Genomic DNA, 27,985 nt, shown 5'->3' on the forward strand with positions numbered 1-27,985 from the left:
CGCCCGAGAAATTCAAGAGGACAATCGAGTGTCCTCGAGGAAGCATCTCGGTTAGGATCCGGTAGCATGTTTTATGAGCCTCCAAGGCCTGACGTCCGTCACGGCATTGTATCAACACTGGGTACCCATAATCTTTTGCGAACTGGAGTTGGCGCCGGAAGGCTTGGATTTGAGTTTCCGGGGGACATAAATCGATATGGCGTGAAAAGTCCAATCCAATAGCGCCTACCGCGCGTACCTTGGAAAACGCCAAAGCCATAAGGAGATTTTGCTCAATCCTTCTATCTTGTAGATATGCGTTGGCATAGAGAGGGGGAACTCCTACCGCGCCCAAGACACCTTGGTTAGAAAAAGCGGAACGCATGTAGTCTAAGTTCAGTTCGTCTGGTATGGCCCCGAAGTGGGAAATGCATCCCATGAAACCGGCGGGGAACCGTTCCGGTAGATTTTTAACATGGAGAGAGAACCCAGCTATGTCCGTACCCGTGCGGGACACATAGCAGGGGAGGGAGCAAAAAACGTCAATATAACGCGGGGGGGAGGGGGGTCTCGTAAACCCATGGCGGAGCTGCTGGCATTGTTTTGTATTATACGGGTTGTGGCGTCAATTGATGTAGAGAGGTCTAAGCCAGTCATCTGACTTGCCAGAGGATTAGCTATGATAGCAACCGCCATCGGATCTTCAGGGGGTGTGTGCAATGATGGGGAACTGGTTGGTCCCTCCGTCAATGAGGGGTTCACATCCATTATAGGTTGTTCGTTTATTCTTTCTTCGTCCTCGTCCCCACTAGACGATATGTCCATGGATCCAAATAGCTCCCAAAAAGTCGGGGTGATATCCGCCATAGTCTGAAAAGTAGAGGGAAACTGTAGCTTCTACCAGTCGCTTTTCGTTCACGATGTTCATGCTAAACTTTCGTCTGCAAAAATATAAACCAGACGCAAAAAACCGACCGCAATATGACTGGGCTGGTGTTACCATAGAGCATGTCGGACGATCTCAAACGGAGGATACGCGAACGGCTGGGGTTTCATGCTAAAGTTACGCATGCCTAATAGGCGGGCTTGGTCCCGATGGGTACCGAGAAAAGCCGCAATTTGTTTGTATGATCGCAATTTTTCTTTTATTGGTTCAGGTGTGTAATAATACACGTCCCCAATTCGACCTCCGGTATCCTTTCTCAAAACTATTTCCCTTTTCCACCCATACCGAAAGGGAGCCATCAACACATTGTCCTCATCCTCCGGGTCAATCTCCGGCACCGGGGCCTTTTGACTACCACGTTTCCGCCTACCCTCACCGGAAGGTCCTGCCACCGCTAGGTCGACCCCTTCCTGTTCCTGTTCCTGATCTCGAACCCGGCGTCGGAGGTTATATTCCCGCCGTGGTGTCGGGGTGGGAACTAAGTCATGTACTACCGAAAAGCTATAATTCGGATCGGGTATATCCGGGTTTACATCTATCGATGTTGGTGGCCCATCACCGGTCCCTGCAGCCTGGCTTTGACGGGGCCGGAAGTCATATACTCTAACGGGTACCGTATCCCAGACATTCTCCTGTCCTTCCCGGGAATCGGCCTCGTCAAACGACCTTTCATCTTGCGTGACAACCATCTCAAGTCCCTGTTCCTCATCTGGGTCTACGCCGTTCTCCATTTCCTGTGTTACCGGTGGGATTTCTATCTCTGTGGCTTCCTGGGTCTCAAGGACCACAGAGTTCAACAGGAGTTTCAACTGATTGATATGCCAAGTACCGGCTAAAGCACCTGACTCCAAATCCATGATAACATAGGAAACTGGTGATATCTTTTCGACTACCCTATAGGGACCCTCCCAAGCCGGAGCTAACTTAGCCGCAGCGTTGGATAAGCTATGTCCTGCTTTCCATACTAACTGCCCCACTTCTAGTTCCCCATCGGAATAGTTCCGGTCATAAAAGCGTTTTTGTTTGGCACTGGCTTGCTCATTCATTTCCTGGGCAAAGTCAATGGATAACTGCCATTCCCTGAGTGGCCCATCCTCATAACCCCTAATCTCTCCTTCTATGTCTTCGGGTATCCCGGCAAAGGTACGTTCATCCCACGGTAACGTAGGCTCATAACCATGATGTAAATAAAAAGGGGATGAACCAGTGGAAGTATGTATGGCACTGTTAATGGCCAACTGAATAAGGGGCAAGCTTTCGTCCCACTTCGTATGGACATTCCCGGCATAAATACTCATGAGTTCGCCTATGACCCTATTTGCCCTTTCTGTCATATTTGCCTGGGGGTGGTATGGAGATGTGAATTTTAAGTGGATTTTTAACATTCGGCATAAGTGCTTCCATAATACCGATATGAACTGGGGCCCATTATCCGATAATAAGGCTGTCATCGTTCCATGACGTGAAACATACTGTAGTAAAATTTTACATAGTATAGGAGCGGTAACGCTTCGTGCCGGAAATATTTCGACATACTTGGTAAAATAATCTACCATTACCACTAAGAACCTATTCTGGGATTTCGTTACTGGCAATGGACCCATAATATCAATCCCTACTAAATCACCGGGATGGATTTTATGAGAGGTAATCATTAAACCTGGTTTCTTAGTATTCCTACTCTTATATCTCTGACAAGTTTCACATCTCCGGACATAATCTTGAACCAGGGAATACAACTTCGGATGGTAGTATTTAGCTTGCACCCGTTTATACGTAGCGGTGCGACCTCTATGACCCGATAAAGGGTGGTCATGATAGGCTTGACATATCCGTGGCACTATCGAGGTTGGAACAACTACCTTCTCTGGCTGAAAACCCTGGGCTATCCGGTATAACATATCCTCCTTTAATCTGTACAATTTTGACGCCTTACCAGTTTCTAAGTCCTGTCTAATAGACTGCCAGTACGGATCACTAGCCTGTGCTAACTTAATGTCGGCCTTAGTTGCTACATCTAACGGGAGACCTAATGCTACTGGGTTACAAGATACCACATTGACCCGGACTTCCTGTTCTTCAGGACCGGGCGACTGATCTGTGTCGTCCGTTTCTAAAACCTTTGGACTGACCGTGTCCAAATCTGATACCGGGCATCGAGACAAGGCATCGGCAACCATGTTTTCCCTACCGAATTTATGCAAGATTTCGAATGGCATAAATTCCTGGAGCTCCAAGGCCCACCGCATGAGCCGACTTTTCTTATCTTTCAAGCGCAGTAACCAGCATAACGCCCTGTGATCCGATAAGACAGCAAATTCCCGACCCTCTATATAGTGGCGAAATTTTCGGACGGCTTCTACAACCGCTAATGCTTCCTGCTCAGGGGTACTATATTTCAATTCCGAAGGTCTTAAGAGACGACTGGTATATGCTAGGGGGACTTCTACTTCCCCTTGGATCTGGGTTAACATACCCCCGATACCGATGCCACTAGCATCCGTGGTGACAATGAATTTTCCATCCGGGGTTGGGGCCTGTAGCATAGCTGCATCCGCTATAGCCTGTTTTAAACCTTGATACGATTGTTCCTCATTATCTCCCCATCGCCATCGCTGGTGTTTTCGTTTTAATTGATTAAGAGAGGCCGTAAGATCCGCGAAATGGGGAATAAACCGGGAATGAAACCCACACATTCCCAGGAAGGAAGACACCTGTTTTATGGTTCGTGGTCTGGGAAAGTTCCGAATCGCTTCTACTTTCTCAGGATCAATTTGTACCCCTTGTGCGCTTACAACGTAGCCGAGTACCGAGACCTTAGAAACTCCGAAGCTCGATTTTCTTAAATTAAGTGTTAAACCGGCGTGTTTCAGCTGCGAAAACACATACCGAAGAGCTTCCAGGTGATTCACCCAGCTGGCGTTAGCGATAACAATGTCATCCAGGTATACTCCAACTCCAAATCGTCTTGCATACTTCAAAACCTTATTCATTAACCGGGAAAAGGTGGAAGGGGCATTCTTTAACCCGAAGGGCATTACTAGCCATTCAAATTTCCCTTCCCTTGTGACAAATGCCGTTTTCTCAATATCATCCGGGTGCATCTCTACCTGCCAGTAACCGGACTTTAGATCAAGCTTAGTAATATATTTGGGCTTTCCCATGGAATCTATGATATCTTCGATGCGTGGCACTGGATAGGGATCGTCTACCGTAACACTATTTAACCGGGTAACATCTATACACATTCGTTTTTCTGTTGTATTTTTCTTACCCACCACTATAGTAGGGGACGCCCATGGACTATCCGAAGGCCTGATTAACCCCTGTTGCAACAAGTCCTTGACCTGAGTGTTTATTTCTTCATTGGCCACCCGGCTATGGTTATATGGTTGGCGATGAATAGGGACAGTTCCTGGTTTTAACTTAATACGATGTCGCAATAGGTGAGTTCTACCTGGACGACCGGAAAACAGAGACGAAAATTCTTGACAGATGCTGATTAAGTCCCCCATTTCCCGTTCCGTCAAGGTACCCATGTTTAACTGGGACACATCAACTGTCCCAGTGTCAAGTTCTCGGTTTTGAGTAAACCAGGGCGCATGATCTCTCAAATAAATGAGGGGGAGACTATACCCGCAATACCGGAATTCGTTGCGTTCATGGTCGATGCTAGCTCGCAGCTCGTCCAAGAGGTCCATTCCCAGAATAATTGGGAATTCTATATCTTTCAGAACGTGAAAGCGCACCGGTATTGTACCCATTTGTCTCCCCAAATCTATTTCCAAGTCAATATAACCTACAGAAGTCGTAGTTATTCCCTTTTTTATACCCTTGACCATCTTTGACTGAGGAACCATCAATGAAATAACGCCCAGTTTATATAAGAAGTCCCAGGCAACAATACTGAGATCAGCCCCACTATCCAGAAAGGCTATACAGGGTTTACATGCAATCTGAATTGCTATTCCCTTAAGTCGACTGTTGTTAACCTGATCCCCCGTGACGGAATTAAAATGAATCGGGTCTTGTGTATTCCGGCGCACATCCTGAGACCCCTCCAGGATGTGTCCTAAGCGTTTCCCTGACCTGGTGCCGGACCTTGCGGGGCAGCAGGTGGTAGCGCTGGTAAATTGACTGGCCGAGGTGGGGTACCCGCAGATCTAGGACAATCCCGACGGAGATGGCCAAAGCTACCACACCGATAGCAAGCCTGGGATAGTGGTGGTCTATTCGGGCCACTCGTCTGTCCGGTATTACTGCCCGTGGTCCCAGTAGGACCGGAAAAACGCACCCGTGGGCCAGGACTTGAAGGATATCCCCCTGTTGCACCCTGGGCATACCTTCGGTCTAAACCACTCTGAATACGGCTAAATTCTTGCTGCACCTGAGTCAGTGTAGGACATAAACCTACCGGTAACAGCAAGGTGATCTCTGGTAAAACATTAGTAATTAAAATCTCGACTAATTCACATCCTGCAATAGGATCCAATAGGGTCTCGTTTAACTGCATGACTCGTCTACGAAATGAATGTAGGTTTTCACCCATACCTTGTTTTAAACTATAGAGGGCGACCCTGATTTCCCTATCTCTGCGGGAGGACAAATATTCTTGGGTGAATTGTTGAAGGAAATATCCCCAGTCCCCGGGGCGACTAGTATGACGGCTAAGATTTTTCCACCAGCTAAGGGCATCCTCCTTTAAGGATAAGGGTATAAATAATGCTATGTCCTGAACTGTAAACCTATGATACTGAATAAACATTTCCATTTGACATAAATACTCCTTGGGATCCTCCCGACCCGAAAAACTAGGCAACAGTATGGCTGGTCCCAGAACCGGGTTATAACGCGTGCCACTGGCTGGGGTGGCCACTATCTGCACCGGGGTAGTGGGATTCACCGGCGGGGGTGTAGTAGTTCCAATTACTCGGGGTGGCGTTAGTGGCTGATTGGCCACCGGAACATGCTGAGCTAGGGGAGCAGGGGGTGAGGGATTAACCCCCATAGTCCTATAAGTTACCCGAGGTGGTGTTTGAGGCGGATTAACCACCGGAACATGCTGAATTAGAGAAGCAGGGGGTGAGGGGTTAACACCTGTAGTCCTATAAATAACCCGAGGTGGTGTTTGCGGCGGGTTAACCACCGGCACATGCTGAACTAGGGCAGCCGGGGGCGAGGGGTTAACACCAGTAGTCCTATAAATAACCCGAGGTGGTGTTTGCGGCGGGTTAACCACCGGCACATGCTGAACTAGGGCAGCAGGGGGTGAAGTATTGGTTCCGATAACCCTACGCATTGTAAAACGGGATGCTTGTGGAGAGCGGTTTACAGGAGCATTCTGAGCTGGAGAAGTCGGGGGAGAGGGATTGGCCCCCATCGTCCTATGAGTCACTGGAGGTGGTGTTTGAGGTGGATTGACCACCGGAATATGCTGAGGTCGAAGAACAGGACCCCTACCCGAGCTATTACCGGATGCTACCATGCGAGGGGCTAAAACCTGTCTCTGATGCAAGGGCGACGAGGTTCTCAGTACCGGGATACTTGGCGGACGGGGTACCCTTAAAGGGGATAAAGGTGTAACTCCCCTAGGTAGCTCCTGATGTGGCTCACCCGTCCCTAGGTCCTCACGAAAATGACCTACGCGGGCCCGAATTCTTTCGGCTTCAATTCTAGCCCAGTTTTGCCAGGCTTTACGCTGTTGAATATCGATGGCATCTACCTCGGATGGTCGTAAGACACTACCCGACCTGGATAATATACTGGAAGTTGCCCTATGAGGAGGTAATGAGCCGTTAAGGTCCTGATTTTGTAGATCACAATCCTTGAGGAACCGGTCCATCAGGTCAAAAGAGCCGGGACGCGCTTGCACCTGACACCCAACGCTAGGGTTTAATATTAAGGGTATGGGAGGCCCAGTCTGTTTAATATTGCCCGCTGGCAGCTGGGGATTAATACTCTGACGAAAACGAGGTGGAGGGATGTTAAATCCATGTAAAGGGGTATGTCGGTCATATCCCACGGTCACACTAATTTCCCGGCATACTAAATAACCCACATATCCCAAAGTCACTATAACCGCAAATGGGATAAAATAAGGGAGAATTAATTGATCCAAAATAAAATAAAGCCCCATTTTGGATTCCGAAAGATAAAGGCCACTTAAATGAATTAATAAAACTTAACGGACAAAAGGTCCAAGGCCCAAGTTGGCGGCCCCTGGAGATAGGCTAAACCTAAGCGCAATGACTCAGCCCGTAATAATAGTGACCGAGGCTTAGGGTAAATAGTTAACGGAATCACTGTCCGTTTATCCAAAATCGTCCTTAAGTAAGAATTAAATCCATCGCCTTACCGGAAAATTGTTGATCAGTCAATAAGGTAATTCAGGAAAATAATAACGATAAACTAGTCTTCGTAGTTAAAAAAAAAATCTTACTACAAGAGATACAATTCGTACGGCGGTCAACGTGGAATGACTTCCGACAGATAAAGCAGATTCCGTCACAAGGAGAAATTTAAGCCCCGCCCTATCACGCGGTCCCACGAGAAAGAGAGAGAGAGACCACTGGGGAAGCCTACACAACCCCTTGGCTCACGCTTACCGGGGCAAACATACGGAGTATACAAAAACCGAGTAACGAAATACGTAAAATTTGACTTATCGTTCGTAGAGTCCTGGTTGGCCGTGCTGGTAGCGTGTCCCCGATGTCTGCGGAACACTCCCGAAGATCCCCCCAGGCCGGATCAGGGGCTCACTGTAGGGTGTTCCAATCCCACGTTGTGCAGAAGGAACACACTAAGATGCACATCAGCCCACAAGCCCAGTAGTATACCAATAAGTTCACTCGGTGAAAAGACGTCCGTATAAAACGCAAGTCCGTATTAAACACAAAATCCGGGAGATAAAGGCGCGAAATTCAAAAAGTTATGTCCTCACTCGGGGCACCAATTGTAATCGCGCGCTCTCGTTGTTACCCGAAAATACACGACTACGCAGTTAAATTCATTTAATATATTTATTATAACATTAATCCGGTTAATTTATATTTACAATCCGTTAGTTAACATTATTATACATTACAATTCAGTTAGATAATACTAAACAAGTAAATAAAGTAATTTAATATAACAAGAATATGAACTGATCTTCATGCCGGTAATCCTCCAACTGCCCAGATTCCCGGGCTACGTTTGATTATATCCCCTCGGGCCTCCGGTGATCGGCCAATCCCGGCTCTCGAGCAGACGACAAGTCCAAAGTACAGTATTCTGGGAGTTGGCGCCGTCTAACGGGGATCCCTGGGATTAGTGTAACTTGCTCCATCTGGTGGTGAACCCTGGTAACGGGCTCCCCGTTACAGTATGTCGCTTGCAGTTGAGCCACTTCCGCCCACGGTCTTTATATTGACGAGGAGTTTTTAGCACCCGTTTCTGCAAAGGACGATGAGGTCGTTAAAATAGAAATAGAGAAAATGGAAAGAGAAGCGCAACTCTTTGCAGGGGCTTAGCGAAGGGCTTATGGTTGGGAGGGGAGAGGTCTAGTCTTTGTCAACTCAAAATGAAAACTTGCCAACTTCTTATAGGTTAAAACAAAACAAAACCGAAAAATGGATAAAGTTTATGAAGAAAAAGAATATGCATATATGAACTGTTTATTGGAGATGATCTTTGAAGAAAAATTACTATTCCAAGTACTGTGCTTAGATGTTAATTAATTTTCTTGAAAAATTTAAACATGAAACGATTTTTATTCATCAGGGAAAAATTACGCACACGAGAGATTTTGATGAAACAGATCCAAGGCATTTATTCCAAAGCATAAGCATGATAGAAAAGCCGTCTAACGAAGAACTTTTGGAAAAACATCAAGATTTTAAAGAAATCTTAAAATGTTCAGTCTTTTAGTATTGAAAATAAACCTCAATATCCCTCAATTATTCTTCCTCTTATAAATCCCTTGTACACCCCATCAGGTGATTGAAAAGCTTGCCTGATGTGCAAAACGCAACAAGAAGGTATTATGATTCGATTGCCAGCCCCCAACCTTCCATAATCCATGAGGGTGTAATTCTTATACGCATGGTGCCTATTAAATTATACTAGTTAAAAGCAATTTATGGAGTGTAATAAACGATGCTTAAATGAGATTACCTGAAGTTATTGTTTGATGCAACTAACCCTCTCCGAATTGCAGCTTCATTTCTGAACCTCATGCTTATAGTCAAAATTGTTGATATAAACAAACTAGAGCAAACATTGCTCTAGTAGTAGTAAAAATCTCCTGCCTGCAGCACACGTTTTCCACCGCAAGCGGCATCTCACGACAATTACCGCAAATACATCTTTTCGGTGGGAGGGATGAGGGGTAATGTTGATTGGGCTCTTGATCTTTTATTCTGTCCCACACAAATGGCGTTTCTTTGTCCTTATTTGCTTCAACTATAGAATAATAATTAAAATACTAATTTATAGAAACAAAATAAAATACCTACTGTCACATTTTTCATAAATTATTGACAAAGCTTCTGGGAATTTCGGTCCGACTTCCAAAACAAACCTTTCCGTTTCATGGCTGGCGTTTTTAGCACCAACCTAATTTTTTTATTTAATAATTAACTTAACCTTAAACTAAACGTGGTCAGGAAGGCATATATTCATTTTAAAAGGGAGCTTCAAATTAGGTTATTTCTAGCTTTATCTCCCTTCCACAGGAAGGTCCCATTTTAGCCCCCCCCTTGGTATAACATGTCGAGATGCAATGGGAACGGGACTATGACGACGTCGACCATGGGAATTTGTGGTATCTCGAAGACTCGAAAGAAGGGACTTAGTGTTTCAACACACTTATTGACATTAGAGCTTAAAAACGACGTTAGCTTGTCGAGGACCATTTTAAATTATTTTCGAAAAAATTGGTGTAAGGTTAAGGTCGAAGCATTGGACCTGTTGTGGTCGAGCTTTAATGGAGCCACTCGACGTCGATGGTGCTTGATGAAATCACTTTCGGCATTTATGTCTAGTTTTCCAGCAAAAATGATTGCGCTTTCGATGAGATTATTTTGATTTTCCGTGTTTGTTGATATTTCGTCTAAAGATTTGAGACTGCATTTAATAAGTATAGTAACGTCAATGTTCAAATCGGTGGATTCTAAGGCCTCAGTTAAGAGCTTCATTTTTCTTAAGATTGTTTTCATGAACATTAATGACAGAATGAAATCGAAGCTCATCATTCTCTTGTAAAATCCCAAAGCTTTAGGTTTTGTTTTCGCATCGAAACTTCGATGTCGAAATTTCCTTTAGGACGTCACTTATGGGTTCAAATGAAGTTGAAACCGCTTCAACGCTTTCGCCACGTGCAGTCCAACGAGTTTTTGATAAATTTCTTAATTTTATAGAGTTTTCAATTTCATCTAATTTGATTTTAAGTGGTTCGAAGCGCTTAGTGCTTGATGTGAAGAAAACGTACAGTTCTTCCAGTATGTTGAATATGTCTGCTATTATTGGACTTGCCTTGCGGCTATGTTCTACTGCGGTGTTAGTTCTGTGTGCCTGACAAGGAATGTAAGGTACCTTGTGTCCAACTAAATGTGATACGTTTTCTTAAGCACCATTGAATTCTCCTGACATTGCGCTAGAAAAATCATAGGACTGAAATGCTAGACAATTTACACTTACTCCTCGAGTTACTAAACTCGACAAAATATCTTGAGCTGTGCCCAATCCCGTTTTTTTCTTGGCTACTTTTGCTTCCAACAACCGCTCTCTTGAAACACCATTTTCACTGACACTTCTCACTACAACGGAGAGACAAGGCTAGAGACTCTCTACCCTTGTCCGACAACGCCGCCATACTAGCGAACACCTGTCCTTGCAAGTGGCAACGATAGGCGGGATGGCATTGACTGATTACGCGTTGTATCTTTTGCGCCTCCGTTACCGCTCCTCCAAGACGACTGTAATACTCAGATATACAGTGTATATACTGGGTTAACGGCTCGTCTGTACCTTGAGTCCTCAGCTCAAGTTCCCGATGAAGACAAGTTTCGTAGTCCGTCGCCAAAAATAATTTTTTGAATTTCGTTTTGAACTCAGCCAAACTATTGAACGGCTCCGCAAATGAAAACCACCTGCGGGCATGTTCAGTTAGCGCCAGTGGAAGTACTCGAGTAAGAATATCGTTATCTGTATAACCAGTACGTCTTGATATCTCGATAACGCTTCAAGAAAATCATTCGGAGACAACGGGTCGCGCGGCCCAGAATAAGATGGCAGTTCAGCCGTCGCCCTGACCGTCGGTCCTTGCCTCGCCCCAGCCAAAGCTCGCGTGATCGCATCAGCTATCTGCTGAGCCGGATCAACCATCCTTGCAAGAGAACGAGAACGCAAGTCCAAATTGCCGTCAAAGGAATGAATTGGCTAGGCCAATTCAACTACACCGCTCACTAATTATAGACTGGAGTACTACTAACTATTCACACGTATTCAACGTGCCCCACGTTGGGCGCCAGATGTAAGGTCTACTTTTAATACCCCTTAAATACAGTAAACCTTACCAATAGTTAAAAAGTAATTGTCAAAAGTAAATATTAAAGTCACCGACAACCATAGTGTGTACCGTCGGATCGTATTTTTTAAAAAAAGACTAAGGTAAATTCGTTTAACACCAGTTGCAATCTAGCTCTAGGCGATTTGTATAACAATAATACCGCAGTCCGCAATGTTTTCCCCTTCCAATTTACAATCAAAGCATATTCGCTCGAAGCGAACTATGGTTGATGACTGTCCATTTGGAAGCCTTCCGTAAGTGACCGTTCAATCCAAAGACTGTTTCGTCACATTACTATTTCGTCGATCCATTGACCGTCTTTTGGAGGCGTCAACCGGTGAGAATATTCTCCCGCAGTTCTGATATCCAGCAATGGCATCTTAAAGGGCAATGCGCCTGTTTTTTTTTCGCGCGAGTTGACGTCATTGTTCACTAGATGGCCATAGTGGCGACATTTAGCTCATAATCGTCATTATATATCTCTCGCCTAATTCTCATGACCATAACCAACACTGCTGGCTCAAGGCACAGTAGCTCAAAAATTGGGCGGCGCCCAATGCATAAATTTTGATAGCCGCAGCAGACATTTTCAACGGCTGTGGGCATTTCTCTGCAATACACCTAAAAATAAATTCATTCAAAATTTACAACGGCCTTACGAGTTTCTAAACCGGGCTCTCACGAATGAGGGGTGATCTTATTGGTTCGCTTAGAAATGCGCAGAGGCAGAATTTTAGTGTCAGAATGTTTTCAGCCAATGAAAAAATGTTACCTTTGAGTTTGTATTTCTGTTCACTAGATGGCGCTTGCTTCATTTTCAATCTGCCCCTTAACGGGCGTATATATACGGCCAGCTTGTTTATTTTATTTTTAGGTCTATTCCCACAAACACGCCAGTCTCTAGTTGTGGCTACAGGACTATGAGGTTCAATTGACCCTGAAATGCAAACTTCCTTTTCCTGTTCGGGGACCTCATTAAAGGCTGTGTTGTGTGGGGAGTTTATGTTTATGTGTGGCGTTGTCATGTGTTGTATGGTACTAGGCACTTTAAACGCCTCAAAAACTGATCCGCATGTCTCGGCTTCACGATGGATAACTTTTGAATGGAAAGGTTTGTTTTGTTTATTATCATTGTCATTCACTGAATATCAAGAGGTGTGGGGGTCTAGACTAGAGGATAGAAAATCAATTTCTGCGGAAAATGAACGGACCAATCCATTTAGTACTTCCAGAATAACGCCTCCATGTTAGTTATTTTATTTTGCCGCGAGATTCAACGCCACACGGACCCCGAGTTCAGTATATGTGGGGTTGGGGTTGCCTCTAGCCAAAGAGGAGAGAGAGAAGGATGTAAATAAACGCGCTTTATAAAGTCCGCTGGAAAATAGGGGCGGGGGGTGGAGTAAAAACAATTTTCAGTACGTTTAGTTTTAGGACGTCTATCCTTTGCACATGGGGGTAGATTTACCACCGTTCTCACGACGCATGGATCACCGCAACCTATTCTGATTATCTCATCTCTCTCTCCTCTTTCATCTATCGGTGTCTCTTGGCGCGAATCGAAAAAAAAAAATGCGGTTTCTTGCCTCCCATGTCGATTCGCACCCAGGTGGAAAGTACCGAGGTGCTAATCACTCTCAGATTTCCTGTACCCCGATTACGGATTACACGTAATCATATTAGCATTGTCAAGGGTAGGGCATTTAAAGATTGCGCGTAATCCCTTTAGTACAGTTAAACAAAATTATATAGTATATCTATATAATTTTGCTTCAAGTTACAGAGTTGTACATACACCGATTAGGCTGAGTGGCTGGCCCTTCAAAAAGTACCATGTAATATCTTTTAAATCAACCACTGTAAGTCTGTCAACCTCCTCCCCGTTCATTATCTTCCAAAAAAAAAAAAAAAAAAAACACCAACGTGCAGGAAGAATAAGAGTTTATCGCATTATAGGAAGGGCCGACCAAATAATCTGAAAATATTCCAGGTAATAAACATCCCGTAAAATGTGCTTGTATATCATGGCTCGATCTGTATGCGCGCTTTTTACTGGGACTCTTCTATATGCGATACATCTCGGAGTGTCGCTGAGCCAGAACAAAAGCAAATTTTTTTAGTTTTTCGATATCCATCGTGTTAATTTCATCCTTTATAGAAAAACGATAGTTTTGACCATCACTTTAGTAACATATACGATCTGTGTAGTTATCTTATACAATATCGTAATGGTGTAAAAAACGTATTTACCCATAGCATCTCATTCCTCGTGCGAAGTTTTTGTTTCGTCTCTTCCTCCCTATATTCTAAATTATCCAATGCCGTGGTTATTTTTTTATCACGTGAAACTATTTGTTTCACTTTTTTGTTTTTTTAGCTGGCGACTCATCATCTGTTGCCGATTTTTTACTTTTTTTCTATAATATAATATATATGCCAAGATTATAGACTTGATCTTATAAACTGATTATACGCCTATGTACTCACCGACTGGACGGTTTCCTTGGTAACTTGTATTTCATCACTGCTAGTTTTCGAACTATCATTGATTATAACGGAACCATTAAAACTAATATTTTGGAACTGTAATGTTTTTCCCCCGACAATACCACAAGTGCATAAATTCGTGCAATCTTTCCCGTTTTTTTTGCACTTGCACCTGCTAGATTGGCAAACTGACCGGCAAACGCAAAAATCAGCCCATGGCTCTACGTTTTCTAGTGTGCAATTCGACATTTTCACTACTGAGCAGAGCTCTACGCTTTTCCAAAGTGAACTGAGTAAACTAGTAAAGTAAAAAAAATTCAGCTACAGTCCCCACCACCGCGCCTTTAAAGGAAACGTGTAGCTTGGCTGGTTATATTTGGCGGGGTAAAGGCGCGTTATGACCAAAACCGAGGGCCATTCACTCGTTGTAATCGGAACACGCAGTACTTTAAACGAGCTCTACTGTATAGCGTACTAAAATCACTACACAACTCGTAAGAGGTGTAAGGTGAATCTGAGTGTTTAGCTCCTTGCTGAAACTTTCCATAAAATTCTTACAAAAAAACCTTCGCTCACCAATTACGGGGAAAAAATAAGATCAACCCAGGGATTAACCCTTTTGGACCACCAACCTCTAGAAATACATTCGAAACGTTTCGGATTTTGTGTATCACGCCTAATCCTCAGGGAGCTTTTTTATTTTGGAGGGATATTTTCAATTTCAGAGGGAATTGAGGGAATAGGAAAAGCTGAGGCGTAGGAATGCGTAGTGTAAAATATCATAGGAAAGAAAGTAGTGCCCTTCAATTCCGGCAATAAAACCCTGGTCAGAAATCGTAAAATAAAACTCGTCCCCAGACTCTCCTCTTTGACATACCACTCTCCTGTCTCGTGAAACAATTTCAATGGGAGGTGTTTTATTCCTAGACTCTGGGCTATGGAAAAACATGGTCATGAGAGCAATGTTGACACAAAGAGTTGCGCTTCTCTTTCCATTATCTGCATTTCTATTTTAACGATTTCATCGTCCTTTGGAGGATCGGGAGCTACTAAATTGCCGTCAATATAAAGCACTCGTCTAAACCAGCCATGCAAGTGCAATGTCCAGAATTGATTGTTCCCTCTTTGCTAACAATTGCCCTTGGCTCAAGTAGTTTTTCTCGAAGGCGCTGAGATAGTGTTCGTACGGGGTAAAAATTTTATCGGGGTCGGGGTCGGGGGCAGGTTATCCCCGAAAAAAACAAGTCGGGGTCGGGGTAAGACATCGCATGCTGAAAAATTTTGGAAAAATGATAAAAAAAATCGTTAAATTTCTGGGTGTTTGGAAAGAAGCTTTATTAATATACAAATTCGAACTGTAAAAAAGCCCAATAAATTCCGACTTTCCGAGCTACGCAGCTACGATTCCCACGAAAGACCACTGCCATTACAAAAGACGGGGGAGGGCCGCCGATCTACGAGAGGAAGGATGGTGAACTTTGGAATTTTGGTGACTGTTTTTACTGTATTTTGTTTGTTGTTAGTTACCCCCTTGCCCTTTTTTTTCATAAAGGAGAAGTGGAGCACTTATTTGAGACGAATGAGATGATTGTTTTTGGCGCAGGACAAAAAATAATTTGCTAAAAATAACCTAACCAAAATCTAACCCCGAAAAAAACCCCGACTACATTTTACATGTTAGGTACCGGGATCGGGGTCGGGGGAAAAAGTCGGGGATCCCCGGTTTTCGGGGTCGGGGTCGGGGTCCCCGTACGAACACTAGCTGAGAATGCATAACCTAAGAAACATGAAAATTAATTAAAACAGACCAAAAGAAAATTCATAATTATGGTTGAACTCACTTGGCATTTAATCAAAACCACACTTCCGTCTTTGTCATTAAACGTTTTTACGCCTACGTTCCTATTAAACCCACAAACGAACTGATCATAAGCCTCGAGGGCTTTGTAAGTTTTCAACAATTTATGGGTAAATGGTGATTCACCAGAAATTAAATACATTTATACATCTGGGAAAGCAACAGGTGGTGAAATTCTGCACTATTTTGACCATTCAAATAAGTGAAATCCTTTTTCATAAGAAGATAAGGTACAATATTGTTAATTAAATTTATCTTTTCTCTGTATCTTTTCTGAACTTCTTCATTTAAACTCTCATAACTTAACTTGCCCGACTTTGCATTCAAAGTAGCGACCTCCACCATCACGCCGCTCCACAAAGATTTGTAGCACTGCTTTAAGAGATGTCGCTACCGTACTCTTAAACTATGACGTAGGTCGATTTTTTTTAGTCTGTAAGTGCTGACTTCCTATAGCGGCGAATGACAAACATCATGGGACGACCCCATTACATTTACGCCCTAAGCGATTATGAGAACTACTATTTAAACCACGCTGGTATCGGATCCATGCCTGTCTATCGGGGTGTTCCTGTGCAAAGAGGGTATGGATTAGGGAACATACTGGTTTCGGCCTTTCGGAGCGCCATGCCCCTTTTTAAACGTGGTGTTCAGTTTCTTGAAAGAAAATTTCTCGATACCGGAGCGAAAGTCGTGACGAACGTTGCTAGTGGTATTCCAATTAAAAAGTCTCTAGTGACTAGATCGAAGAGCGCCGGCAAAGAAACCTTGTTGTCAGCTGCGGATGTGGTTAGGGAGATGACAGGATCCGGAATTAAAAAGAGGCGTAGGGTGCATTGCAAAGTCACTCGGATTAAAGCTAAGAAGAGGAAAACATCGTGTCGTTCATATTCCGATATATTTTCCTAAAGCCCAAGAATATGGCGCTGATGCATCCTAACTCTAGTGGCTGCGTCAATTCTTTTGCATAGTCTCTTTCCCGAAGTGCATTTATTTTTAAACGAGAAATCGCCGTGTAAGTTCAACGATTTTGCGAATAACAAGGGTTTCTTGAAGAGAGCTAAATTCGCCCAAAAAGGAACTATAGATATGATTGGTGCTCTTCATTTAGACATTTTCCAACAACCTCGCTACCTTTTGAACTTGGTGGATTTAAAATTTGTTGCCCAATACCGAATTTTGTTTGCATTCTGACGTAAAATGTAAACTGAACATTAAAGCGGCATCGTTATATTTGAGGAAAGTCAAATTGATACCTGAAATCCCGCTTGCACACGCGGTGTTACAAATGTCGAGAGCGAAATATCCAATTACCCGCACGGAAGTTACTTCGTTTTCGATCCCAAAGGGCAACATGAGCGTCGTGCAGAATCGTTTATTTAATCGACAGAGACCGAATAGAGTCGTCATAGGGATGGTCGAACAAAGAGCGTTTTTGGGTGATCTAGAATTGTCACCATATAATTTCCAACCCTTTGATGTGAATCACATTGGTTTGTTCGTCGACGGTAGTAGCGTACCACATAAACCGCTGACGCCTAACTTTACGGAACATAGCTACATCCAATCGTACGCTAATTTATTTCTTCAAACGGTTCAGTGGAATATTGACTAAGGAAATCAAATAAGTCGCGACGATTACCCCGGGGGAAACTGTCTTTTTGAATTACTCAATTGGGATGGGAGCCTTACACGCGCACCACCAACCAGTGGCATGTAGGTTATTATATCGACTTGGAAAAACAAGATACGGTCTATGGTCCAGCCACTACCCATATCTTGAAATTAGTCCATTGCCTTCGTAATCTGCTTGCCACAGGTTTCAATTTGAGAAGGAATAATCTCCGGCTGTAGAGTAATTTGGTTCTTGCTGCGGAAAAAGGGTAGCGTTTCAACTTCCTCGCCGTCGTTGAGCTCACCCGTATATCTAGTTTGAATAAAGACATTCCATTTTATACCACGTTTCTTAATTAAACGGTTTTCTAAGTATTTAGTTAAGGCAGATGTAATATTAGCTAATATAACTTCACTGTCCGATTGCGTAGTTTTAGGAGTATAGCGTGAGCTTAAAATTGCATCATCGAGAACGGAAAGTTCATCGACATTAACGAGGAGTGGGGGTCAATCCTCTTCTCTAGGTTGTGAGAAACTAGTTGAAGGTAAAGGATCATTATTCGTTTGAGGAGTGATGGATTCCACTAAAGTAGTCGCGTGAATACGCGAATGTCGTTGCAATCCAAATTTTCGCTTAAAACAGTTGCCGCAGACTTGGCAGACGAATTCTTTGTTACCGTGCACTTCGCGAATATGTCTGTTTAAATTGTGCTGGAAACTAAAATTTCTTCCACAGAAAGTACACGAGTACATTTTAATAGCCTGATCTTTATTTGCGACTAACAATATGTACGGTCTGAATCAGCTTATATATACATTGAGGGGATAATTTTCCGTAGTTCTAACCCCCCCCGTCCCGGTCTGAGTAATATGAGACGGATATTAAAAGTATGTAATTATGTATTAGTGTAAATGAGACTAACAAACACATATTGATATATTATTTTTATTATTATTATTATTTCAGGCTTCAAACATGGCTTTATTTATCATTTAATTTAATAACGCTTCGTCTACTATATTTTGCAAAGCGATTAGATTCTCCAGTGCATCAGAGAATTCCACTCTCTTCGGTTTCTTCATATTTGTTTTTTTTTCCGTGGTGGTGCTTTCGCTTCTCCGCAAGTTGAGGTGGTGAAGGTGTCGTTATAGATATTGCAGTGGAAGATGATGGTGTAGATGAAAGCGGGACTGACGCTGCTATTGGGATAGTGGATGAAAGGGGCAGAGTGTATCAAGTTGACCCACGAGTCTTCTTCTTCTGAGATACTCCGGTCTACTTTCTCAACCTTGAAAGTTAATAAAAATTTATAATTCAATTTTTAAACCAAAAATAAAAGGCCTAGAAAAGTACCCGTATCAGTTGATTCATTTCACCAAGCTTTCGTCGAATGTTAGCAATGTTTGAATGATAGCACAGGTGCACGTCAATCTTGTTGTTTAATGGATTAGGGCGAAAATCCACCCATAACCCATTATGGGTTTTGCGGACCGTCACCTCGAAAAGCCGAAAGTCGAATACCGGCAAATCCGGACGCCCGGGAATGGGACCTAAAGTCGCCGTGTACCGAATTACGGAAACAGTAACATTTTTATTTAACTGAGAGCTAGAGCTGTCTGTGGTTATTATTCTCTCTAAAGATTGATGAATATAATTTTAGTTACCGTAAGGTCGGTATATATAATATCTTAAATAAGGGGTGGGGGTCGCAATTCCTGGAATATTCAAAACATTCAAAACGATTTCGCTTCTATAGATTTTTCGGGTCTTAGTAATTTCCCTGATCAATCAGGAGACGGGGAGAGGGGAGCAGTTATGACTCCGATAGATTCTCTACCTCACTGTGAAATTACGGATCAAAGGGTTCAAATGTACCCTCGGTTTAATCTTTCTGGTCTCGAAATCACGTTAAGAATAACCAATAACTTGGTTGAGGGCTTAGCCAATATTGTCCAATCTCCATCTGATATGATACAGATAACGGCTGAAAGTTTAAGCTTGCCAAACAGGGGCGAGATATCACTCTCATTTCGTAGAGCTGATCAATTGGACCCTAATCTGTTTTAGATGAGATAGAATCAGTTTTATACGGCGATGAATTTGAAAGATTTTTTGACGGACCCATAGTCTTAAAATTTCATGTGGTAAGGATTCCTGTTGAAGGATTTGGTCGAGCTGCTCCCAAAGGAGTGCAGTCATTTGATATCTTTTCTCGCGATTCCCGAGGAATTATCAGGATCGTGAACAATGATAATTTATGTCTCGCTCGCGCTCTAGTCGTAGCTATAGCTCACGAACAACATAAGAAAAACCCGACTAATATCACGTTTAAAAACAAATTTAAGTCAATTTCTTACACGCGAGCGGATCGAGGTGATACGACTTCTCAACGAGATGCCGCTTTAGAACTTTGCCGAAGGCTGAATTAGCGCAATATAGTATATAAATATATATTTTTAAAAATAATTTGCCCGAGTTGATTTTGGGGGAGATCGACATTGATGACAATAGACCTCGTTTGGTATTAATTAACCAAAACAGACATTGCAACGCCGTCACATCCTTAAGACCCTTATTTGGAATGGACCATTTTGCGAAAATTTTCTGGTAGGATGTAGAAACAAGCGAGATCATAGTTGAAACCTTTATTGTTACAATAGTTTACGAGATCAAACTTGTACGGGACCCGACCGGGCGTATGATAAATGTCTCAAGGTTTTCAAAGGAGATGAATGCTTTAATTACCATAAACAAAATGGCGTAGACTGGAATGGTATTTGCGAACAACTATTTCACTGCAAGCATTGTTTCACGCAAATAAATTTATTTAAACGTAAAAATCAACCACACAATCGTGGCGAAACTTATTGCTCCGTTTATAGTAAATACACTCCCAGTCCATACTATTGTTACGTTCAGGTAATTTAAGAAAAACCTCCTAAAGTTCGCCAAGCGAAGAAACGGAAAGTTGTTCCGGAAATGTTGTATATATTCTACGATTTCGAAGCTATTCAGATATTAGAATCAGGGGAAAAAAGGGGGCTTTGGTTCATCAGCTTATTCTCTGCGTATCAGAGATGGTTTGTGAAGATTGTATTGATGTACAAGAGGCAGTTTACGTTTGTGAAAATGCGGATCATTTGGACCAAGGCAGAGATTTTTTGAAGGGGCAAAGCCGGTCTCGAATTTTTTAGCTTTTCTAAGAGCGTTGGCTGCCATTAAAAGGGTAATTTTATTAGCACACAACGCTTCGGGATATGATAATCAGTTTCTACTACGCGAGATGATGGCTCTGGGCGAAGAATTTAAACCTAACTGTATAATTAACGGCACTAAAATTATAAATTTAACTGTCTTTAATTTAAATTTCCTTGACTCTTTCAATTTTATCTCCGCACCACTCTCTAAATTCGCCGACACTTTTGGCTTACAAGATGCTTCAAAGGGTCTTTCTCTTATTTTTTATTTAACGTTGTTAAGGATCACGTCTTCGATCTTCATAATGAATTACAAACAAATTATGTCTTACAAGACCAAATGCCTATACCCGAGGCTTATGGTTCGCAAAATTCAACCTCCAAAAATCTCAATGAGTTTATGGCGTGGTACTACGATAAGCAAATTGAGGAGAAAAAAGGCTTTATTTTTCTGGAGGAATTAAAGTTTTATTGCGTCAAGGATGTCGTGATATTAAAGTTAGGTTGTTTAGCTTTTAGAAAAAGTTTCTTGGACATTGCCCAGGTGGAACCTTTTCAGGTGGCCTGTACTATAGCCGGTTTGTGTAGATGGGTATACAGGAGACACTTTATGGATAAAGATTCTATAGGCATTATTACGCATAACCTCTATAGGATGATTGATAATCAGGTTATCCTGATATTCTCACGAGAACGGCGTATACATACAGTCTGCTTTTAATGGCGCGGAAGCCAAAGTTTTGAAAATGAAAGTGGACGGTCTGTATTAAAAAGATGTTCTAGAGTTTAACGGGTGTTACTTCCATGGTTGTCCCAAATGCTACAAAGTCAACCGCAACCAATCTTTACAAGGTGATCCTGATCAAACCTTGAACACCTTGTACGTCAGAACGATTCGAGAAAGCAAGCTTTAAAGTAATAACGAAGTGGGAATGCGATTGGGCTAAAGATAAAACCGATATTCCGGCTATTGGTGTTTTTTTTGGAAGCAGAAAATATTAAAGAAAAAGTTCGAGAGCCCTTAAACCCTCGCGAAGCCTTTTTTGGTGGAAGGACGTCGGTACTTAAACTAAACCATAAAGTTTCCGGTAGCGAAAAAATGCATTACGTTGACGTAACGAGTCAATCCTTTCGTCAACAAGAGAAAGAAGCTGCCAGTCGGACACCTTGAAATTTTACTGGATAATATTCCTGACGTTATCGCATTTGACGGTTTCCTCAAATGCGAAGTTCTTCCGAATAAAACACTATTCCATCCCGTATTGCCCACAAGGCTAAATAATAAACTAGTTTTCACACTTTGCGGGAGTGCGCCTTGAAACGTATCCAAGTAGGCTGCTACCATTCTGACGAAGAGCGAAAACTAGTCGGCACTTGGGTGATTGATGAACTTCGTGCCGCTGTAAATCGGGGTTATGTTATCTTAAAAATATAGAGGCCTGGAAATACAAGGTGAGACAATATATCCTCGAAACTGGCGAAGCTGGCTGGTTTTCAAAGTACGTTGATTCGTTCCTTCTTCATAAACAGACGGCTAGTGGTTACCCCTCCGATTGCGTTACCCCCGAGGAACGTGACAATTATATTAAAAATTTTAAAATTAGAGAGGGTGTACTTTCAAACCCAGCCAAGATTAAAAGAAACTTAGGGTTGCGTAGCGTAGCAAAACTCGCCTTGAATAGTCTTTGGGGTAAATTCGGGGAAAGAGTCAAACCAACCAAAACGGAAATTATCAAAGAACCTCGTAGACTTTACGAACTCTTAAGTAACCCAGATGTTGAAGTAAAAAGCGTTTTGACCATCAATCAAGAAACGCTACAAGTCAAATGGGTTCCTACGACTGAAGCCAACGTTGTTTTGAAGCTTACCAACGTCTCCATAGCTTGCTATACAACGACTATGGCTAGACTATGTTTATTAGAATATCTGGAAATGGTGGGGGATAAATGCTATTAGAATGACACTGATTCCCTTATCTACGTGTCCGCTCTGGGAATACCGCTAATAGAAACTGGTAACTTTCTGGGAGAAATGACCAACGAATTGGAAGGTTACGGTAAAAATGCCTACATAATACCTTTGTCAGTGGCGGATGCAAAAACTACAGCTTTTGGGTAACCGATCCTCACTCTGGCAATAGGTTCAATACAAACGAGGTCAAAGGGTGTCGCCTTAATGTCTCTAACGAGAAACTAGTCTATCACGAAACTTTAAAAGGATTACTGGGCGTCGATTTAGAGTCTAAATTTTAGACAAACCCCTTTTACCCATAACCGTTACAATTCCGAGACACATAACTAGACTTCCAAACCACACGCTTGTCTCTATAGACACTCACAAAGTTTATTGAGCCACGGTCGATAAAATCCGTATACTAGCAAAAACGGACTTATGTACTAAGAACGTGGGATCATAGCTTTAGCCTCTGGTACCATCCTCGCATACTTCATTGAGAAACTTCGTCTGCTTATATTTTGACTCCGCCCACAAATTCTGTATATAGGCCTAGCCATGTCATTCTTATCTCTATTTTCGTGGTTAAATATTTTTTTCCGAAATTGCGCCAGTGGCAAAAAAGCAAAGTGGAAAACAATGCGATATAACTACCAATTTAGTGGAAATAAGTTTTAAAGTTAAGAATATAAATAATTCATGTTTCTTTTTTTAAGTATCTAGTTTTTCTTTCTTTGTAAATTTAACCACGGAAATAGAGATAAAAATTGCATTTTCAATCTCTAGAAGTCGCGATATACAGAATTTGTGGGTGGAGTCAAAATATAAGCAGACGACGTTTCTCAATAAAGTATGCGAGGATGGGTAGTGAATTTGCTACCTTCAACGTTCTTCTCACATAAATCCGTTTTTGATACTAGATAATTTCAAAACAGTCCCCTATGGTTACCAACGCCAAAGTTAATTTATTCATTTATTTATTTATTGACTAATTTAAAACTTATTTATTGACTAATTTAAAACTTATTTATTGACTAATTTAAAATTTATTTATTGACTAATTTATTTAAAAGTTTATTTACCAATTCAAAATTCATTTTAGTGTATATTGAAATATTGTATATTTAAAAGTTTGTTTTTAAAATAAAAAAACAAATTAAATAGATTTTGTTTTTTTTTCGCGCGCTTTCCTACCAGGCACGTTTTTCGCGTTGCGCGTTTCTACCCCTACCGCGTTTGTTTTCCGCGACACGCGAGAAGAAGAGGATGATGCGCGTACCTATATTAACGCGTGACTGCTTAAAGTTGAATTTATTTAAGATTGAGAACTCGGAGAACATTGATTCCCTTTTATCATCCGTGTACCATAACGGTAAATGGGCCAAGTGGTGCAGGGAAAACATTTCTTTGCGCAAGAATCATTAAAAATCATCGGGAAATGTTTGAACCCAATATAGATGAAATTATTTTCTATTATTCTGAATATCAACCATTTTACGACAGGTTGAAAGGATTGGTAGTCTTTAAGGAAGGTTTGCCGGATATGAACGAGTACGACGGTTCTCGAAATTGCCTTCTAGTATTAGACGATTTAATTGATCAGAACAAATCAGGCTCGATAGGTTCAATTCGAGACTTTTGCCAGGGAGAAGAAATGCATTATTCAAATCAAAAATAACGATCGGCTATGTCTCCCTCGTGCTCTAATTTTAGCTAGGTTACACCGGGAGCATACAATGCATCCATCCCCTTGACAAAAGCCTCGAGGCAGATTTCAAAGCCCTATGTCGTCCCGATATTAAGAAAAAGGCAGGAAGATGGCGGAGGAATTAGCCGTGTCGGCGGAAATACCATTGGACGAATGCGCGGGGGCGGGTGCTCTACCTTGATTTCAATCGTACTTGGCTGATTACCTGGTCACAGTATTTACAGTTAGAGCAAACGTCCCCAACCGTATTCTCGGTGAACCCAATTTCATTCCCGGTACCGATGGTTATCCAAAGCCACGGCTGTACCTTTTTAACTATCAAAATAATTTTGACGTCATCACCAAACCTAAGCCTCTCTTCCATTTCGAATATTTCTGCGAGAGCTGCCTTGTGGGATATAACAACTTAGACATTAACCACGCTTGCAACAAGTATTGTTATTCCTGTCAAAGGGCCGAAGATTGCGAGGGGGGAGAAATTAGATGCGGGACCTGCCATCGCGACTTTAGGGGGCAAGAATGCTTTGACGCCCATACGGCTAGTGGAAGCAAAACCCTATCCGTCTGTCAAAGGGTTACTAAATGCCTTCGCGCAACTAAATGCCTCCATTGCGCGAAAACAATAGATATGGGGAAACGCAAGTCACCTCACACTTGCGGGGAAGTTTATTGCGTTGTCTGTACTAAATTCAACCCACACCCCCACTATTGTTTCATGCAGGTTACTGACTCTAAAGCCCACCCTGCCTCTAAAAAAGCTAAGACCAAACCTTCGGTTACTATCTTTTATGATCTCGAATGTGTTCAAAATACCCCAGACCCTTCAAACCCTAATTCTTTCCTACACACTCCTATCTTATGTATTTCTCAAAAAATCTGTGATCAATGCACTCTCGAGAAATCCGATCAATTTAATTGCTCCACCTGCGGCCCTCGAGAACGGGTGTTTCTCGGGAATGATCCTGTTCTGGATTTTTTGAATTATCTTCAAGAATTCCATAATTCTCCCAAAATAACTGTCATTGCCAATTACAATTTCTGTACGTTGACACCAGTTAGCGACGACATTTGCGTTGCTAAATGTTATATCAACGAGATTGACCCAATTAATAAAAATGTCAGTGTTCCGATCGCAGCGTACACCACTGCCATGGCTAGGATTAAGCTTTTTTCCTACCTCGAGCGTTTGGGAGAGTCGGTTTTATATACAGACACTGATTCGATACTGTACGTTTACACACCAGGGGGCGTCGAAATCGAAACTGGGAATTTCCTCGGTGAAATGACCAATGAGCTTGAGAAGTACGGACCCCAGGCCTACCTACATCGAAGAATATGCGAGTGGTGGATGTAAGAACTACGCATACCGAGTTGTGAACCCTGATACTGGATCGACAGCCGTCGAGATGAAGGTTAAGGGGTTCCGACTTAACCATACCACCAAAGATTTGGTTAACATGGATTGGTTAATGGGGCTTATAGGCATTTACGAACCGCCGGCGGAACCAATCCAAGTACCAATCCCCAAGCAAATACGCCGAAAGGCTGATCACACTGTTATGTGTTGGAAACACTTTGGCTGCATTGGCTTTCATCGTCGAAGTGGTACTGTATGCAGTGAGACTTTGCACGATTGATCAAAAATAGGTACGTAGCTATTTAAGTCCTTAAATTTATAGTCTTAAGAGGAATAAATATAGTAATTTCTATTCCTACTGCAGTATCATAAATTGCGGAAGAAGTTTTACGTAAAATCACCCATATCAAACTTCGAAACTTTTTTAAGATCCTCAAGATAGACTCACGTTTATTTAAATGATATCAGCTTTGATAGAATTAAACAAATCGCTTTCAATTATCGAAAATTAGGCTCCTGCATTTATGATAACGCAAGCCTATTAATTTTCGACGTCTAAATTTCGGGCTGCAACCAAGGAAATATTTTTGCAATTAAATGAACCGTACTATGTTCATTAACTTATTTATTAATTTTTAACATCTATAAAATATAATTTGACCCATTATGTAATATTGTATCGCTCTTACAATCTCCGTGATAGCATTGTTTTAGTGTCATCGCAAAAAAGGAATTTTATTCTCGTCAATGACAAACGAATACGTGAGCCTGATATAATGCTTTTTACTGTATTTTTAATTCCCGTGAATAGCACTCGGGGTCGTTTCGGTCGAACACCGCTCCAGTAAGAAGGTAAATTCTCTATTGAGAAAAATCAATTTACTTTGCAATATATTTTCGGAAATATTTTTTTATTTAACCATTTAAAAATTGCCTTGCTTAGCATAAGAATATACAAAATTTTCCACCATCGCGCTTACTGCATAAACTCTAGCTGCTCATTTTTATGATATATATGTAATACATGAATGAAAGGTATTTTTTCGAGTAATCTAAACAATTCTACGAGTAAAATTTTAACATTAAAATGTCACCTTAGAATAAATTTTGCAGTGGATATTTCCTTACAAAGTATGCTATAGGTCATTATAACCGTCAAAATGTAATTTCTTATACTCTTAATTAATTCATGATAAAATTCTATATTAGAAGAGGTACTGTTAATTATTATTGCATATCTTGATGTGTTCACCTACAATGGCATAGCGAATTTTAAATTAAATTTTCTTCATCCGTTAAATAACATCTAAATTAGCTAAGATATTAAACCGTTGCAATTGGTTTATTTTATATTACTCGGTAAAGTTGAAGAATACACTACTTATTTATTATCGACAAATGAAATATCGTTTAATTTCAAAATAAACGGAATGAAAAATAAAATTTAAAATAATTATTGATGTTTGTATCTTTAAATATAATCTCACCTATGACTTCATTTTGCCCCCAAGAAAATGTCACATTTTAACAAGAAACTGTTTTTCAACTTAATCGAAACGCGTCTGTTCAGGATGATTATTTTTAGCATAGTTCTTTAATTAGAATAGTTAATTGGTTAGCCGTGCCATTTTCTGCTTAATAATATAATAAAGAACATGTAGCTATTTATAAAAATGTTTCAGTTATTAAAGTGTACAAGAATATTTTTGAACCCTTATAAATTTCTTCACAGGCTAATTTTTCCTCTCCGAGTGACGATGACGTCAAGGAAAGGTATTACACTGGACTGTTTGTCCGTGTGTCTGATACGGTCGGAGTTAGCAAATCGAAGCAAACCTATTAGCAATATTCAGACTGTATTCGCAGTTCACAATGAGCAATAATAATAATAATAGGCTTTTATTGAAGCAACCTTTAAGAGGCGAAGTCTTATTTACAAAGGTTTCAAGGTTTCAAGGTTTCTTTATTGCCGTATAAGAAAAAATACACCCTTTAATATCAGGGCGGCTCCCTCATAAGGGGAGCGCAGCAATCAAAAATAATAAATGTAAAATAAGAAATTTGTTCTTCCTCGTCCTTCCCTTCTCTCTCTCTCTCTCTCTCTCTTTTTTTTTAGGAACATTTGAACATTTACAATAAAAAGTAAAAGAGCAGAAAATATTTCGAGGTACAATATTAGACTAGTTTACAACGTTAGTTTAAAAAATTATGAATTATGAAATAGCACTTGGGACTTGCCTAGCTTATCACAGTTCTAAAAATATCACACATCCCACAACGCGAAGAACTAGTTCTGACTTAAAAACAGTGCTATTGACAAGAACATTGTACTAGTT

At 41.6% G+C, this 27,985-nt stretch overlaps 1 protein-coding gene and 1 long non-coding RNA gene across 4 annotated transcripts; one reads left to right on the forward strand and one right to left on the reverse strand.

Moving 5' to 3' along the window:
* Positions 1-8,656: 8,656 nt before the first annotated feature.
* Positions 8,657-9,205, reverse strand: LOC149713210 (uncharacterized). Its single transcript, XR_016370948.1, has 2 exons — positions 9,080-9,205; positions 8,657-9,014 (listed from the first exon to the last, which is right to left on the reverse strand). It is a non-coding gene; the product is annotated as an uncharacterized LOC149713210 (long non-coding RNA).
* A 4,783-nt stretch (positions 9,206-13,988) lies between these two features.
* Positions 13,989-27,562, forward strand: LOC149713211 (uncharacterized). 3 transcript variants are annotated; one of them, XR_016370929.1, is made up of 3 exons: positions 13,989-25,642; positions 25,775-25,939; positions 26,014-27,562. XR_016370929.1 is itself a non-coding variant. In XM_089847267.1 (3 exons), the coding sequence occupies exons 2-3, from the start codon at positions 24,921-24,923 to the stop codon at positions 25,839-25,841; spliced, it is 789 nt and encodes a 262-aa protein (XP_089703393.1). In that variant the 5' UTR covers positions 13,989-22,083; positions 22,162-24,920; the 3' UTR covers positions 25,842-27,562. The 3 variants fall into 3 exon arrangements, 2 of the variants coding, with proteins under 2 accessions (XP_089703393.1, XP_089703385.1); XM_089847267.1 differs by having other exon boundaries at positions 13,989-22,083; positions 22,162-25,642; positions 25,775-27,562; XM_089847259.1 differs by having other exon boundaries at positions 25,775-27,562.
* The last annotated feature ends 423 nt before the right edge of the window (positions 27,563-27,985 follow it).

This window comes from Phalangium opilio, unplaced genomic scaffold, assembly GCF_054372755.1.
Source record: "Phalangium opilio isolate 3A_F unplaced genomic scaffold, DU_Popi_V2 ptg000009l_1, whole genome shotgun sequence".
In the NCBI taxonomy this organism is placed as follows: Eukaryota; Metazoa; Arthropoda; class Arachnida; order Opiliones; family Phalangiidae; genus Phalangium; species Phalangium opilio.